Below are 18493 nucleotides of genomic sequence, written 5' to 3'. Positions count from 1 at the left end.
TCAATGTCCTGAGCGCCCCTTTGATCGGCAGCACGAGAGCGCAAATCAGAGCGATGGGGAGGGGCGATCAGTCGGTCGGTGACAGAAAGAACTACAAGTCCCTAACACCATGTAGTTTGACGTATCACACATCAGAAGGATTTTGGCTAGAAACTTGTGTTTATTTTCTTTAGCGGACACCCAGTTATCCTTGGTTCTATCGTTATTCTTGACAGGTACACAGTTGGATATATTAGTGGCTGTGTAATACCGAAGAAAGTCTAAAACTTGTTACAAAACTGTCCCTTGGACGATAAATACACTAGCGTAGGGGCTAGTAACGTTAGTAGTTAGCCAAGTCTGTAGCTAATTAGCTAGCTAGCAACAACAGGGAAAGATGGGGTCGATTCTTAGCCGGAGAATCGCTGGCGTTGAGGATATTGATATCCAGGCGAATTCTGCGTACAGATTTCCACCGAAATCGGGTAAATATAGCTATTAATTTGGATTGAAACGCTAAAACTCGAACTATAGCTAACACTGCTAACGTCAGTTAAAGTGACATCAGCTCCCAACATTACAGGCCTAACGTTACATGTGAACGCTATAAATGGTTAATTGTATGATATTCAGTCGTGGTGAGATGTTTATTTGATGAGGCAGAGATGAGTTGTACATCGGTGCCCTGATCTTGTCCTGATTAAAGATAGGCCTTCCATCCTGATTTTATCTTGGTTCTAATCTAGTGACATACTTCTATTTTCTTTTAAGGGAATTACTTTGCCAGCCATTTTTTCATGGGAGGGGAGAAATTTGACACTCCCCATCCAGAGGGTTACCTATTTGGAGAAAACCTGGATCTGAACTTCCTTGGAAATAGGCCTGTACAAGTAAGGACAAACAAGTTCGCTATACAATGGCAGAGATTCTTAGCTATGTTAAGTTTTGCACCGTGCAAGCTCCTGAAAGAGATGTAACATGTACAGCCTATTAGGCATATTAGTTGAAGTGGAAGTTCAGGAGTAGTCCTTGATTCACATCCCCCATGCTATTAATTAGGCTAAAGCATTTGACGTTTATCTGCATTGGGCTGTTCTTTTCTTAGACTAGTTGTCGTGTCTCACCTTTGCTTAGTTTCCGTACGTGACCCCGGCACCCCATGAGCCTGTGAAGACCCTGAGAAGTCTGGTCAATATCAGAAAGGACTCCCTGCGCTTGGTCAGGTGAGGAAAAACACCATCATATTCTACAGCAAGTAGACTTCTGACTAACCTTTCCTCATTTATTTTTCTACGTGGTTTTCATTGTCAAGTGATTCAGGTCAAGAATCCTGGCTGATTGAGCTTAGTTTAACATCTATTCACTGTACTTGTTTAGGCCTACGTTTCATTTGATATTGACATGCTTTCATAAGTGTGGCGCATGAGGGATTTTTGTTGTTGTTAACTTAATCATAGCTTCAGTATCAAAGTTATGTCATTTTAAAATTGACCACTTGAAAAAGCTAACCTAACATTGTTTTGTTTATCTGCTTGACTACTAGGTACAAAGATGACACGGATGCTCCAGTAGAGGAAGGAGGGAAGCCAAAGGTTCTGTATGGTGTGGAGTTCACATTTGACGCTGATGCTCGTGTGGCTATCACCCTGTATTGCCAAGCTTTTGAGGAATTTACCAATGGGATGGCAATGTATGTAAGAGTCTGATTCAGAAACCTTTTCATTTACATAATAGACTATCTTTAGCATCAATATGCTATTTAAGTCATTCATTAATTAGAAATACATATTTTCTCCCGCTGTCTCTTGATCCCAAATATCTAACTAAATACAATCCAGCATTTTACATTTCTCATTTGAAATTAAATCCATGCCTTTATCTGTTTCTGAATATGTGAAATTGATTTATTCACTTTAAAGACACATGGTATAAGAACAGCTTATAATAGTGGCCAATATACAGAATAGAACGCCAGTCTCCAAAAAGCAGACTGGGAGAGATACAATGGGTTCTTAGCAACCGCCTGTCTCCATGGATACGCATGTCATCTGAAGAGGGAATTAATATAATAGTTTATGCTGAGGTCGTTATGTGAGTGGATGGATGTGTTTTTCTGCCTTTTTTTTTTGCATGTTTATTGAGTTTTTCCATTGACAAATTTAAGAGGGAAAATTCAGAAATTGATTTTAGTTAGGCCTAATGCTATTTTTCATTATTTGTGGTCGAAGAAAGAGCTTTCAACGAGATCTGAAAAAGAACATCTTATATTTCCGGTGTACTAAATTAACTTTGATAGTTTTTGTGTTGATAAGATATTGACATCACTGTTTCTGTCCTGTGTAGGTACAACCCAAAGGGCCCAGCCCTGGTTTCTGAGACTGTACACTATAAGAGGGGTGTGAGCCAACATTTCTCCCTGCCTTCTTTCAAAATCGATTTCACCGACTGGAAGGAGGAGGATGTGAGTATATCTGGCCAGCAGCACTCAATCCTGAGGGGTGATGTCACCAGCTGACAGTTGATAAACTAATCTGTTGTCACCATTTATTTTATCTTTACAGCTGAACTTTGACCTGGACCGGGGTGTTTTCCCCATGGTGATCCATGCTGTGGTGGATGAAGGGGATGGTAGGTGGTCCAAATGGTTGACGCTGATGTTAGTTCTTCGCTCCATATATCACCTCAAGGCTGACTTAATAACAAACTTAGTTGGCAACTGTCTCTCCGCTGTACCACAATAGCAGGTGCTAGATTAGATATTCTGTATGCACAGAGTACAGTAATCCCTTATGAATTAGTGTTTGTCCTTTTCCAGATTGCTTGGGACATGCACATGTGCTGCTGGCAGCCTTTGAGAGAGTAAGTAACTCATTGTGTGGATTGAGTGGAAGAGGACAGTGTTTGAATTTGACTCAAATTTGCATCCCGCATCTGATGTCATGAAGTTCTGTTTTCACACATTATGAAATATGTGAAGTAAACACCGTTTCTTCCTTTCAAGCATGTGGATGGCAGTTTCTCCGTCAAGCCTCTGAAGCAGAAGCAAATTGTAAGTTAATCGAAATTAATCCGTCTTCTCTATTATATTAGTAGATTATTCAAAATACAAAATGCCTGAATAACAAAAACATGTTAATTTACAACACATACATTTGTTAGCGTGTGTGCTTACTTCCTCCTCTTTATCCCTAATGGGACATAAGGCTACAATGTGTTCCTCCCATCATTCTCTGTCCATGGCCACGTGTTGTTACCATGTGTGCTCTCTGTTATAGGTGGATCGTGTCAGCTACCTGCTGCAGGAGATCTATGGAATTGAAAACAAAAACAACCAAGAGACCAAGGTTATTATTCTAGAACTCACCAGGAACACCTTTTGTAGATGCATACAGTAGATTTATTTAACATGAATTTACAAAGGCTGTTGGAAAGCAACACATTTTTGCATTATAGAGGTGTAACCACACCTGAATCTTTCAGAAATGTGGCTCATTTTGCTGTAGGTTTTCAGACCGTAGGTTTGCGTAGTCAATTTTTTTTCTACATGTTTATCACTAACAAATGTTTTTTGGTTCTCTGCAGCCGTCGGAGGATGAGAACAGTGACAACAGCAATGAGTGTGTTGTTTGTCTGTCAGACCTCCGAGACACCATCATCCTGCCCTGCAGACACCTGTGTCTCTGCAACTCCTGTGCTGACACCCTGCGTTACCAGGCCAACAACTGTCCTATCTGCAGACTGCGTAAGGAGCGACGCTAGTTTCTTTCCAATAGGCTTCCAACTGGGATTTCATGCCTTAGCTAATAGGAAATAGACCTGCCAGGCTGCCATGTTTCAGAGCTCAGCGAGAGAGACTAATGGACATGGAGATTAATGCCCTGTGGGGACTGAGCTGATTTAAGGAAAATGCTGTGAAGTTGACATTTCAGTGAAGATGCAGTCACATTTGACAGTGTGTAGTGTAATCAGTGTTTGGTCTCTCTTTCTCCCCAGCCTTCCGAGCCTTGCTGCAGATCAGAGCTGTGAGGAAGAAGCCTGGGCCGCTGTCCCCTGTGTCTTTCAGCCCTGTACTGGCTCAGACCATGGACCATGATGAGCACTCGGTATGGCGCACACGACCCAGGCATATGTTGTTAATACACACATGGCATCATTTGTGTCAAGGATTTTCTTTTTCTACTTGTATTTAACGAAACTCAACTCCATCACGATGCAATTACAAAGCCTTTAATAAATGACTGTGAATAACTAGTGAACATATGAGCAGTCTTTCTGTGTGTGTCTCTCCAGAGCTCAGACTCGGTTCCCCCAGGCTTTGAGCCCATCTCTCTGCTGGAGGCCCTGAACGGCCTGCACTCTGTGTCCCCCTCCATCCCCCCCGCCCCCCTCTACGATGATATTAACTTCTCTGGGAGCCTGGTAGGGGAGGGCCGGCCGCTGGGCTCCCCAGAACACTCCGGGGACGGGGGCCTGCAGAAGGGCAAAGTCAGCAAGTCACCTGACAGGTAATCCTGGGACACAAGGGTAGTAACAAGCCCAGTTCACTTTCTCCTCCATCTGAGATGGACCATCTCCCTGAAGTGTGCACTCGTACACTACCCTCCCCCTCATGGATTTAAAAGGAATGGACAGGTGTAAGGGAAGATGGTGGAACCTCCCTCCAGTGAATATTTAAACCAATCCAATGCTTTGAAATCTTTTGAGGTAGGGTGAACCAGGGCACACTTTAGGAAGAAGGGGGAGAAACTGAAGTGGGGTAAAGTCTCCCAAGTGCTGCTCTCTATAGTCCAGCTGCCTGCTACTGTAATTTTTCACACCATTACCATTTGATTTGAACAGTCTCTAACTTGGAGCATATGCAATTTAGAAAGATTTAGTTTTAGTATGGAGTTAATAGCCCTGACAGATTAACTGCCCTGGATGGATTTGCTTGTTGACATTGGGTTTGACTCTGGATTGATTGCTCATCAGTTTGTGTAACAGCTGGCCCAGGGTCAGAATAAAGAGTCTCCTTATGTTGTGGTGGGCTGCTGCTAGAGGTCTTCTCCTGTATCCAGCACCATGCTACAAACTGATTAGACGGCATGTCCTTGGCAATCCATCCAGTTGACATTGCTGAGCCTTGCCAACCTGCAGAAAATAAAATGACTAGGACAACAGTACAGAGTGCAGTCTGTTTATTATAAAGCTTCACGTCGGTTGTAAAAGTGTTTTTTTTTGTTTGTTATCAATGTCACCTCATTGTAAGTGTTTCACCCCCGCAGCACCCTGAGGTCGCCCTCATCACCCATCCAGGAGGAGGATGAGGAGAAGCTGTCTGAGATGTCGGACGCCCAGCCTCACACCCTGCTCTCCAGCAGCCCTGCTCCCACCGAGGCCACTGCAGCCGAGGATGTACCAGAGTCCATCTCCCCAGATGATGGTGAGTTCTGTCATGCTCTGAATGCACGTAGTTAGCGGTCCAGTCTACATCAAGTTCGGGTAGGTGACCCCTCCAAATAATGACTTGAATTACCTACCAGGGTACATTGCAAACCAGTGTAAGGACATTTAGGTCTTGTTGCATGTTGTGACCTTGTCTCTCCCTCCTGTCGTGGGTGGTACAGAGGACAGGCTGCACTCTGGAGGAGAGAGAGAGATCCTTCAGGACTACAGCAGTGAACACAGCAGCCTGACTAAAACCGAGAGTGACCCGCCAGGGGACCTGTCTCTGCCAGGTAAGCTAATAATAACACAAGGCCCAGGCCCGTGCGTATCTGTGCGCATGTGCACGATTGTGTATGTTTGTATTGATATTAAAGATATTCTCTGGTTCTTTTGTATACATTTTAGCCAGTAGTTCTGAAAATAGCGCCCACGAACCAAAAGCGGCCCCAGAAAATTGCGTATGTACAGATATGTGCACCATGTCTCTCTCTCTCGGTCTACTGTGTGCGTGTTGCTAGCTGTCACTCCCTTGCCAGGCTGAAGAGCATTGGCTGAAATTTTAATTGCTAGCGGGCTGGCCCACGTGGGGGAAAATGTGGGGGAAATGGCGCTGCACAGCTTCCAGAAAACAGTCAAACTAGGGATTTCTTGGCTAGTTCTGCTCATAGATTATGCATGAACTACACACTAACATACAAAAAACAGGAGGTTTAAAAAAGGCTTACTAGTTGCCAAAGCACCAGAGCATGTCTTTAATGCTCAAACCAATTGTAAACATATATTTTTGATTGCATGTATAACACCTTTTGGCTCTTTTTCTCTTTATTCTCCCAGGCTTTCAGTCTCCCAGCTTTGCATCTAACCTGTGTGCTGTTTGTTCTTCTCCGTTTCCTTACTCCCTGCCCTGTCCCTTTACCTGGCCTTGCTATGGCCAGCTCTAGGTCCTGATGCCTGCTCTATTGGTGTGGAGGAATAAATGTGGTATGTAGGACTTCTCTGTCCTGTCTTTACCTATCTGCTTTTCTGTCTCGTTGCTTCAGAGAAACCGATTTCTCGCTATCTGTCAGATTCAGGACAGATGGTTAAAAATCTGCTGCAGGTTGTAACTCTGTTTATCATGCAAATTGACAGCAAGATTGTATTGATAAGTATCCAATTGTTTAGATTTGATTTCACCGGAGTAAGAGATCCTCTTGTTTAATTGGATCATGCTCCTTGTGTCCACAGGGTCATCAGAGTCAACAGAGAGCCTGAAGAGTCAGAGTACCAACTGCTCCAGCCAGCCCCTCCTGTGTCCCCCCAGCAGCCTTCACATGGAGGATGAGCAACTTGACCCCTAACCTCTGGGCCCAACGGTTCTCCCTCTCTGGCTGAGTCCCCATTCACTTTCTCGCATGGATTTAACAATGGTGGAAACTCCCTCCAGTCAATAATTACACCAATCCAATGCTTTTAAATTCATGACCGGGAGTGTGAAAGTGCACATTTAGCCTAAAGGATAAATAATTGGCACTTAGCCACGGTCTCCTCCCAAGCCAATGCCTCCCCCATGATCCAGTCCCCTTAGGCCTTGAAGGTAAATATTAATGCTACAGCATACAATGATCACCAATTCATGCCATAGCTGGCATTGATTCAAAATGTGTTTGTGGTGGTCATTGCAAGGATTTACGAAAACCATACTATACCTTTAACAAAAAACAACAAGTCCTTAATTAGTTTTCTTTGCATACATACATTTAGGAGTGTGTAATTGTTTATCCATTCTGGATGGGGTTGTGGTGCAGTGGCAGACGTTGCATGATTCCAGTGGTTGAGTATGACTACCATCATATGGTGGTACTAGAAGCACACTCACTTTCAGTTTACTCTATTCAAATTACTGCTTGACACTAATTGTTTTTAGAGAGCATTAATACCATTCATGTTGTATTCATCTAAACTAATAACTTTTTTAACTGTTATTTCTTGGTGCTTGTATGATATGAAACGTTTTTGAAAGCAAACTTTGAAACATTTCAGTAGACATTTTGACATGATTAAACATGACATAATTTAATGGTGTCATTTTTAAAGGTTTTGAGGATTCATTCATTTTTTTTCCTTTGAAATGGTGAATTCCCCTGTCATAGCAAGTCAAATTGAGGCATTTCATTTCAAGTTGTCTTCAACGGTAAATATCTGCATTTGTTTGTTTTTATACTGAATTATGTGCTATCTTATATATTGTACCTGTACTAGAAAATTATGTAGATTAATTAGCAAAATTGTATATTTGTGTATTATAGAAGAAAATCTGGGGATTCAAATAAGGAGGTTAGTAGTTACAGCTACATGCACAGTATCTCACATTTAGCTGATCGATTTTTAGTGACAGAGTCCAGCTTTCCACCCTAACAGCTGAACACAAAGATAGATAGATAGCCTGCAACAAGCCAATACGCTATGCTGACTGTATAGCACAAACTGTGTTATTTGTAGATGTGGCATATTTCTGTAGTTATATTGTGGCTTGTCATCCTGGCATAGTCATTGCCTTGCTCAAGTTCCATGGCTTGCAGTATCTGACTTCCCTGTAGATGTAGCACCATACATATAGATAGATCTATGTGCCTTCAACTAAACAGATATGGCTGCTGCTTGTTGCATTTTTGGTGTTCTTGTGATGTTTCACAACTGTTTCAGGATATACAGCTGTATGAGCCTGTAGTCTAGGAGGTTTTTATTCCCATTGGCTGATATACAGAGCTGTAAAAGTATGACATTTCTTTGCATTCTCAATAGTTCGTTAAATATTTTTAAAGAAACCTAATTGTTATTAAAACCAACTGTTCAGCAATTACAATTATGTTAAGTCCATATATTGATACATATGTAATCTAAAAATGAACTACATTATGAGTAGACTTGGTTGTTATATGGTCTGTATTGTGTGTGTTCTAATTTTTTTTTACCAGGAGGAATAAACTAAATGCTTCTTAACCATTTTACTTATGCAATAGCTTGAGACATTGCATCTTTAACATTAGGTTATCTTTCGCTTGTGAGTTTTGTTGTAGAGGGGTGTAAAAACTATCCAATCTGCTTTGGATTAATACTGTTTATGTCTTTGACTAACGATGTGTCGTGTTAACTTTGATGATACACTTGTGCCTTGTTCCTGTTTCTCACTATTATTGACCTGGTATCCAGGATAACACCACATTTAGTGGTTAATAACTCTATCAATATCTGTCTGTCCCTGTGTACAGATGTAGGATCTTCATTTGATCAATCTTCTGTTACTGAGAATTTTCCTACACGGCAGGAAAGGCAAACTTGTAGTGAATTCAAGGTTTAAAAAGGATTCTAAAGTTTGTAATTTCTAGTTTAAAATATCAGACTAGATTTGGGCTAACGAAAAATGTATCAAGCCCTACAAAAAAATGTCCCATTCATTATTATCCACATAATTCAAATTTCCTGTTGCTGCAGGATTATTTTCCTGCTGTAGCGAACTGGCTCAAATTAAGATCCTACATGTGTAGCCTATAGCCACATGTGAATAACAATTAAATAAATGTAATGTTGAACACTTCTGTTTTTAACTGCATGTCTCATGCTTGCCCTCCATTGACCTGTGATGACCATTTAGGGTGAATTCGGAAAAAGTGGGACACTGCATTTCCATCTTCTGTAACCTATTTCGACATCTAGCCAACATATTAGCCCAACACATGATACATTTCTGAAATCCTACAGACGTTTCGTAATCACACAAAAAAACTACTGTTTTCATATTCACAGGAGGCATGACCATATTTTCAGTTCGCTTCAATGACGATTCAATTTTGTGTGATTAGGAAACATTGGAGGATTTCAGAATTGTATCATGTTGGGCCGATATGTTGTATAGATGTCTGAAGAGGTTACAGAAGACGAAAACGCTAAATGTTTCCTGCTTTCTGAATTCACGAAATAACAGTACTAATAACAGTAATAATTAACAGGATATAGTACTACAAGAACCAGAGCCTAAACTAAATACAGGTGGTCCCTATAAACTGGCTCTCTCCTCCATTAGAAAAGCCCACTCCATTCTGTCCAACTTTAGCTAGCTATGGTTGGTAAAACGGGACACCAACAAACATGACAATTTCAAAATTGAAAGATAATATTGGCAACTTTATGTATTTTGATGCACCAGTCCATAGTATTCACATTTACGTCAACATTTGGCACAGTGAATTATGTATGACCGTTTCATAACCTTACCAACAAAACAGAAAAGCTACGTCACTGATTTTACCGTGTGCTTCCCGGGGTGAGCATCCTGTTTGAATCTTTCTCTGCCCCTCTATGATGTCACCAATTAAGTGATGTGATTTTGATCAGGCTTTTAGTAACAATAGTTTAGATGTTCTCTTGTCAGACCAAGAAATAAAGGCATCAGGATTAATCTGTCCCAGTTTATATCATGTCCCACTCTTTCCCGAATTCACCCTACATAGTCCTACATGTTGAAATGAAATGTGTATATATTATATATACAGTACCAGTCAAAAGTTTGGACACACCTACTCATTCAAGGGTTTTTATTTATTTTACTATTTTCTACATAGTAGAATGATAGTGAGACATCAAAACTATGAAATAACACATACGGAATAATGTAGTAACCAAAAAAGTGTTAAACAATTCTAAATAGATTTTAGATTATAGATTCTTCAAAGTAGCCACCCTTTGCCTTGATGACAGCTTTGCACACTTTTGGCATTCTCTCAACCAGCTTGACCAGGAATGCTTTTCCAACAGTCTTGAAGGAGTTCCCGCATATGCTGAGCACTTGTTGTCAATTGGGTTGAGGTCATGTGATTGTGGAGGCCAGGTCATCTAATGCAGCACTCCATCTCTCTCCTTCTTGGTCAAATAGCCCTTACACAGCCTGGGGGTGTGTTGAGCCATTGTCCTGTTGAAAGACAAATGTTAGTCCCACTAAGTGAAACCAGATGTGGTGGCGTATCACTGCAGAATGCTGTGGTAGCCATGCTGGTTAAGTGTGCCTTGAATTCTAAATAAAGCACAGACAGTGTCACCAGCAAAGCACCATCACACCTCCTCCTCCATGCTTCATGGTGGGAACAACACATGCGGAGATCATGCGTTCACCTACTCCGCGATCTGACAAAGACATGACGGTTGGAACCAAAAATCTCAAATTTGGACTCATGAGACCAAAGGACAGATTTCCACCAGTCTAATGTCCATGGCTCCTGTTTCTTGGTCCAAGCAAGTCTCTTCTTCTTATTGGTGTGCTTTAGTTGTGGCTTCTTTGCACTTTGCAGCAATTAAACCATGAAGGCCTGATTCACGCAGTCTCCTCTGAACAGTTGATGTTGAGATGTGTCTGTTACTTGAACTCTGTGAAGCAGCAGGTAGCCTAGTGGTGAGAGTGTTGGGCCAGTAACTGAAAGATTGCTGGATTGAATCCCTGAGCTGACAAGGTAAAAATCTGTTGTTCTGCCCATTTGAACAAGGCAGTTAACCCACTGTTCCCCAGTAGGCTGTCATTGTAAGTAAGAATTTGTTATTTACTGACTTGCCTAGTTAAATTTAAAAAGCACTTATTTGGGCTGCAATTTCTAAGGCTGGTAACTCTAATGAACTTATCCTCTGCAGCAGTGGTAACTCTGGGTCTTCCATTCCTGTGGCGGCCCTCATGAGAGCCAGTTTCATCATAGCGCTTGATGGTTTTTGCGACTGCACTTGAAGAAACTTTCAAAGTTCTTGAAATTTTCTGCATGGACTGGCTTTCATGTCTTAGAGTAATGATGGACTGTCATTTCTCTTTGCTTATTTTAGCTGTTCTTGCCTTAATATGGACTTGGTCTTTTACCAAATAGGGCTATATTCTATATACTAACCCTACCTTGTCACAACACAACTGATTAGCTCAAACACATTAAAAAGGAAAGAAATTCCACAAATTAACTTTTACGAAGGCACACTTGTTAATTGAAATGCATTCCGGTGTGACTACCTCATGAAGCTGGTTGAGAGAATACCAAGCGTGTGCAAAGCTGTCATCAAGGCAAAAGGTGGCTACTTTGAAGAATCTCAAATAAAAAATATATTTTGATTTGTTTAAAACTTTTTTGAGTGCATGATTCCATATGAGTTATTTCTTAGTTTTGATGTCTTCACTATTATTCTACAATGTAGAAACTAGTGAAAATAAAGAAAAACCCTTGAATGAGTAGGTGTGTCCAAACTTTTGACTGGTACTGTATATACAAAAGTATCTGAACAACCCTTCAAATTAGTGGATTTGGCTATTTCAGCCATACTCGTTGCTGACAGGTGTATAAAACCGAGCACACAGCCATGCAATCTCTATACAAAACATTGGCAGTAGAATGGCCATCCTGATGAGCTCAGTGACTTTCAACGTGGCACCGTCATAAGATTCCATCTTTCCAACAAGTCAGTTAGTCAAATTTCTGCCTTGCTAGAGCTGCCCCGGTCAACTGTAAGTGCTGTTACATTTTACATTTTAGTCATTTAGCAGACGCTCTTATCCAGAGCGACTTACAGTAGTGAATGCATACATTTTTTTCTCCGTACTGGTCCCCCGTGGGAATCGAACCCACAACCCAAACATGCTCTACCAACTGAGCCACACAGGACCACTGTTATTGTGAAGTGGAAACGTCTAGGAGCAACAATGGCTCAGCCGCAAAGTGGTAGGCCACACAAGCTCACAGAACGGGAATGCCAAGTGCTGAAGCGTGTAGCTCGTAAAAATCGTCTGTCCAAGGTTGCAACACTCACTACCGAGTTCCAAACGGCCTCTGGAAGCAACATCAGCACAAGAACTGTTCATCCCGAGCAGTTCTTGTGCTGATGTTGCTTCCAGAGCCTGGAGTGGTGAAAGCTCTTCACAATTGGACTCTGGAGCAGTGGAAACACGTTCTCTGGAGTGATGAATCATGCTTCATCATTTGGTAGTCTGATGCATGAATCTGGGTTTGGCGGATGCCAGGAGAATGCTACCTGCCCCAATGCACAGTGCCAACTGTAAAGTTTGGTGTAGGATGAATAATGGTCTGGGGCTGTTTTTCATGGTTTGGGCTAGGCCACTTAGTTCCAGTGAAGGTAAGTATTAATGCTATAGCATACAATGATATTCTAGACAATTCTGTGCTTCCAACTTCCAACAGTTTGGGGAAGGCCCTTTTCTGTTTCAGAATGGCAATGCCCCTGTCCACAAAGCGAGGTTGATACAGAAATAGTTTGTTGAGATTGGTGTGGAAGAACTTGACTGGCCTGCACAGAGCCCTGACCTCAAACCCATCGAACATCTTTGGGATGAATTGGAACACCTACTGCAAGCCAGGCCTAATCTCCAAATATCAGTGCCTGACCTCACTAATGCTCTTGTTTGCTGAATGGAATCAAGTCCCGGCAGCAATGTTCCAACATCTAGTGGAAAGCATTCCCAGAAGAGTGGAGGCTGTTATATCAGCAAAGGGTGACCAACTCCATAGTAATGCCCATGATTTTGGAATGAGATGTTTGACGAGCAGGTGTTCACATACTTTTGGACATGTAGTGTCTGTATGTCTAAAACCATATAGGGACTGTGTAGAAACGATAATGGACATACAGTACCTTCATACACTTTCTTGACTGTGTCCAACTCGTTAATAATCATCGAAATTAAAGATAGACAGTCGGGGAGTATATACAATTCAAAACATGATGGAGAGAGGACTATTTTCGGCCAATTTTAATGGCGAGGAAATAAAACCCATTTTAGTGCGTCCTCCGGACATCGTCGAAGACCGAATGCGTGAATGCGGTCCGCGGGGAAAAATTCGTTTGACACCCTGAGTTAGAAAGACAGAGTTTGTGAGCCTTTGTCCCAGTCTCCCAGGACCAGAGAAAGAGTGACTGTGATGGAGTTTTCTACAATGATCATATTCATTTGAACGGAATCATAGTTTCCCTATCAGCTGGGTATAACTGCTGATTAAAAAACGGGTACAGCAAATTCGAGAACCTAACATCGACAATAACCAGTAGATGTCGCTAATACATCATGTAAAAGCCAGAATTACCCAATTTCATCCCAGAGCCAGTATGTTCGCAATTTCTACAACACACATTGTCATTAACTGTAACATGTATGTCTTCAATGTCTATAAAACGAGGAATTAATCAAAAGTCAATTCAAATATCGACCATGTGTAGGTAAAGTCACATCACTGTTGTAAAACATTTGACTCCAAAGGTGGCTGTTTTACAATTAACTAAGGATGTATTCATTATCTACAATTATTCAGGATACATTTTAAATATGATGTATCATTAACTGTCCAATAGCCTACAGAAGACCCTTAGTAACAAAACTGCACTTCAGTTTTTAAATCAAAACTCATCCTTCTTACAATTCATGAATGCACAACGTATTCATGACAGTCAGAAGCCACTTTGTTTCTGATTAATTAGGTAAAAAAATAGTACATAGAATATTCTGTGTAATTGCATTCTGTTTGTTTTCGCTGATTTAACACATTCTTCCTGTATATGTACACACAGCGAGCCGGAGAAACAAAGGGGAAACCTGAAAACCACGGAGCCAATCAGCGACCTGCTATTTGTTTAGCGCTATTAAAACTCAAGGCGGTATTTTCTGTTTTTCCCTCAGTATGTTCTGATCTGCCCCTCGCCGTTATGGGATTATTATCACACATCGACAGGATCTGAATGAATGTGGAAACATAAAGGCTACTTTTGCGAATGAAGTCTTGGCTTTACATGTTTAGATAGCAGTTCCTCTCCTAGCCATCTGAACAGACATCACAACGTGTAAGAGGTTTGGGTACCACATGAGAACGGTGGAGCTGATCATTCAAACTGTACTGCAGAGTACACCAAGACCAAGGTAAATGTACTGCTTTTGCTAATACTTCTTTATAAATGAATGGCCACTGTTCTTTTATTTTTATGAGATTATAATGCAGTTTTTCATATTGTAAATTTAAAGTCAGCTGAGTGAGATCACACCAATCTTTTGTGGGAATTTATTAACAGGGACACTTTACAATGCCAGTACTAGCAAGTCAGGAGATTGCCACCAGATTCAAGGAGAAATCGATGAAGCTTCACCCAGAAGACCAAGACAGTGTGAATGGTTCAGTGCTCCTGGATGACAGTCTCACCAGCCTCCAATGGCTCCAGGACTTCACCATAGTCAGTGCGAGTCTAGAAAGCCTACCGGGCTCCACTTGCCAGCCGTACCACCTGCCTGAGCCCAGCCACCTGCACCCTCAGGGCTCCGACTCACCCTCCAGTCCACCTGCTGGGGACACTGCAGCCTCCGGCATGCCTCAGAGTGCAGGCAGCCCCATCACCTCCAGTGCCTCAGCCAACAGGACCAGTTACTACTCCCTTCACCCGACAGTGACCAACAACCACCACCAGATCACTGTGGCAGCCAAGTCCCTGGAGGAGGTAGACTTCAAGACCAACCACGAGGTGAAGCCTCCCTACTCCTACGCCACACTGATCTGCATGGCCATACAGGCCAGCAAGAAGAACAAGATCACACTGTCCGCTATCTATAACTGGATCACAGAGAACTTCTGCTACTACAGACGTGCTGAGACCAGCTGGCAGGTTAGTGACGCAGTCTGTCTTCTACATTATTGATCAAACCTGAGAGAGGTACACAACACGGGGGGAGAGAGAGATGTGTGGGAGATTGCATGCAACTAATCCCTCAGAGATACAGTATTTCTTTTGATGTTGTATGGAAAATAGGTTCTAGGCCTATCGTGGTTATATTTGTTCGTCATTGATGTAATCATGGGTTATTTCATGTTCGAATTTTTTGTTGGAAATAAGTAGAAGGTGCTCAACCAACGTGAGTAGAGGTGCAATGTAAAATGAGTAGACATCATTGGGCAAGAAAAGACACAACGCTCGCTCACCATTAAGAATGTGTAGTTTTATTAGACAAAGTTAAATAATTGAAGTTGTTTGATTTTCTTGGAATCTCTGTGATGGGGACTATATGATTCAGGAGTACACTGAACTTAAATGGTTATTACCTTGTCCCGACGATGCACATTTGACATGTTATAACCTATGATTTATATATACACATCATTAGTTAGAACATTATGACGATCCAGCAACAAATGACAGAGAATCTTTAATGAGACTGCTGTCAGTTAGCTCATCTTTTCATGAACTACATTCTATTCTCTCCTCAGAACTCTATCCGTCATAACCTGTCACTCAACAAGTGCTTCATGAAGGTTCCCAGGCAGAAGAATGAACCAGGAAAAGGGGGATTCTGGCAGATTGACCCTCAGTACGCAGACATGTTTGTCAATGGAGTCTTCAAGCGCAGGCGGATGCCAGACATCCATTTCAACACCCAGAGACACAACAAAACCCAAGGATCATCTCGTAACCGAAAAACCCAGGAGTACCACCAGCATTTCCCCCAGGCCCACTACACAGTGTCCCACAGAGGGGCAGGTGCTGGGAACAGACGCAAACTTGGTGGCACAAAGTGGGAGACAGTCCATAAGTCACCACTGTTGACACCGGATCTCATGGAACCAGAGGCACTGAAGGGTGAACTAGACTGGGCCATGGTGTTTGACGATGTTCTGAATGGGAGCAGCAATAACTTTGAGGATCTAGACATTAACCTAGCTCTGAACTCCCTGGACTGTAAGGTGGAGCTCTCCCAGCAGGATCAAGGCCGGGACTGGCACCTGGGGAAGTGGTGCAGCGGAGGGGCTGACCGGGATCACCAGCAGGCCTGCAGGTATATGGAGGTGACCACCATGGGCTGCTACAGCATGGAGGAGATCCAGCAGCACCTCAACCTGACTGGGCTGCAGCAGCCGCTCCCTTTGGCGGTCCACCCACAGCACTTTGAGGAGCTGACACTGTTTCCTGATGAGCAGCAGAGGCACCCCTGGGAGGAGCTGAAAGAGGAGGTGCAGGCAGTGCCTATCACCCTGGATCATAGTCTCAGCTTCTGTGAAGGCTTCTTCACTGAGATGCAGCCATGGGGGACAGCAGAGTCTTATTTGTGACACCCTCACCCAGCCCCAGCCCCAATACTGAACACGCACTCCAGCAGGAGGCCAGAGGACCTATAGACTACTGTTTTGCTACATTAGCATTATGGATTAATTCAGAGAAACATACGTTCATTTATTTTTTATCTGAGTCACATTTACTGTGTTTTTATGAGCATTTTCTATTTGCTTTTTGATTGTTTGCATCTATGAAACAAACATGCTGTTTTTATTGTAGTATTGAATGTCTGTTATAGAACAAAACAAATCTATCCTAATTAGCAACCACTTCGTTTTACATGAAGGGTTTAATTCCAAAAATCTATACGCTACCGGTCAAAAGTTTTAGAACACCTACTCATTCAAGGGTCTTTCTTTATTTTTTACTATTTTCTACATTTTAGAATAATAGTGAAGACATCAAAACTATGAAATAACACATATGGAATCATGTAGTAACCAAATAAGTGTTAAACAAATCAAAATATATTTTAGATTTTATATTCTTCAAATAGCCACCTTTTGCCTTGATGACAGATTTGCACACTCTTGGCATTCTCTCAACCAGCTTCATGAGGTAGTCACCTGGAATGCATTTCAATTAACAGGTGTGCCTTCGTAAAAGTTAATTTGTGGAATTTCTTTCCTTAATGCGTTTGAGCCAATCAGTTGTGTTGTGACAAAGTAGGGGTGGTATACAGAAGATAGCCCTATCTGGTAAAATACCAAGTCCATATTATGGCAAGAACACCTCAAATAAGCAAAGAGAAATGGCAGTCCATCATTAATTTAAGACATGAAGATCAGTCAATCTGGAAAATGTCAAGAACTTTGAAAGTTTCTTCAAGTGCAGTCGCAAAAACCATCAAGCGCTATGATGAAATTGGCTCGCATGAAGACCGCCACAGGAATGGAAAACCCAGAGTTTCCTCTGCTGCAGAGGATAAGTTCATTAGAGTTACCAGCCTCAGAAATTGCAGCCCAAATAAATGCTTCACAGAGTTGAAGTAACAGACATCTCAACATCGACTGTTCAGAGGAGACTGTGTGAATCAGGCCTTCATGGTCAAATTGCTGCAAAGAAACCACTACTAAAGGACACCAATAAGAAGAAGAGACTTGCTTGGGCCAAGAAACACGAGCAATGGACATTAGACGAGTGGCAATTTGATATTTTACACACACATGAAGGATAAGAAATAATTTCTGACGAAAAAACAAATGTGAAAAATGTGTGTATAAAGTGTTTTGGAACTCTTCACATACTAATCTAATCTAATTTCATAATCAGTATTGTGTGGGCAATCAGATCAGACATAATTCAAGAGAGAGTTGTGCAGTGACAGTTTGCTGGCTGTCTAGCCGGCTACATTATGCTCTGAAAGTCTTCAACTGTAAAACTTTATGATGATTTTCTATATTCTTTCCATTAGTAGATATTCTAAAAAGGCTCAGGATTACCTAACATTAGTATAACCATGGTTGTAATGGTATGTTATGTGAAAGGATGTTTTATGTATGATTCAAGTAATACAGTTAAAATATGAAAATACTGAATAACTTTTTCTGCGTAGATGGTCATTTCTTTTGCAGTACGTTTATCTAAACGTACATGTGATGAATGGGGTGATGAATTATTGAATTATTAATTAAAAGGCTGTAAATAATGCGTTCATTAAATAAATACAGTGGACTTAAAAATAAATGCTTTCGTGATGTAGTTTCTATGATCTTCCTAGGGATAGGAAAAATATGGAACAGAGTAAATAGGTGTTAACTTGTGGAATAGACACCGGCTGGAATAGGTTTTAACCAATCAGCATTCAGGATTAGACCCACCCGTTGTATAAATCGCATTATAAACTGGGTGGTTCGAGCCCTGAATGCTGATTGACTGTCAGCGCTGGTATATCAGACCGTATACCACAGGTAGGACCAAAAACATTTTTTTTTACTACTCTAATTATGTTGGTAACCAGTTTATAATAGCAATAAGGCACCTC

General features: G+C 41.6%; 2 protein-coding genes across 5 annotated transcripts; both read left to right on the top strand.

The window, feature by feature from the left end:
* The first annotated feature begins 104 nt into the window (after positions 1-104).
* On the top strand, positions 105-8388 carry LOC106607363 (putative E3 ubiquitin-protein ligase MGRN1). Of its 4 annotated transcripts, XM_014204269.3 has the most exons (16): positions 106-464; positions 751-869; positions 1114-1202; positions 1523-1669; positions 2323-2440; positions 2541-2607; positions 2795-2838; positions 2981-3028; positions 3255-3323; positions 3562-3721; positions 3973-4082; positions 4270-4484; positions 5244-5401; positions 5586-5696; positions 6342-6387; positions 6634-8388. In XM_014204269.3, exons 1-15 carry the CDS (start codon positions 377-379, stop codon positions 6380-6382), a joined length of 1584 nt encoding a protein of 527 aa, XP_014059744.2. In that variant the 5' UTR covers positions 106-376; the 3' UTR covers positions 6383-6387; positions 6634-8388. The 4 variants fall into 4 exon arrangements, with proteins under 4 accessions (XP_014059743.3, XP_014059744.2, XP_014059742.2 ...); XM_014204268.3 differs by lacking the exons at positions 6342-6387; positions 6634-8388 and adding an exon at positions 5812-5939 and having other exon boundaries at positions 105-464; XM_014204267.3 differs by lacking the exon at positions 6342-6387.
* Positions 8389-14453: 6065 nt separating this feature from the next.
* LOC106607399 (forkhead box protein J1-B) lies at positions 14454-18178 on the top strand. Its single transcript, XM_014204322.3, has 2 exons — positions 14454-15066; positions 15666-18178. The coding sequence occupies exons 1-2, from the start codon at positions 14494-14496 to the stop codon at positions 16503-16505; spliced, it is 1413 nt and encodes a 470-aa protein (XP_014059797.2). The 5' UTR covers positions 14454-14493; the 3' UTR covers positions 16506-18178.
* Positions 18179-18493: the final 315 nt, after the last annotated feature.

Source organism: Salmo salar, chromosome 06 (genome assembly GCF_965601325.2).
Source record: "Salmo salar chromosome 06, fSalSal1, whole genome shotgun sequence".
Classification (NCBI taxonomy): Eukaryota; Metazoa; Chordata; class Actinopteri; order Salmoniformes; family Salmonidae; genus Salmo; species Salmo salar.
This window is presented reverse-complemented; position numbering and strand designations above follow the sequence as displayed.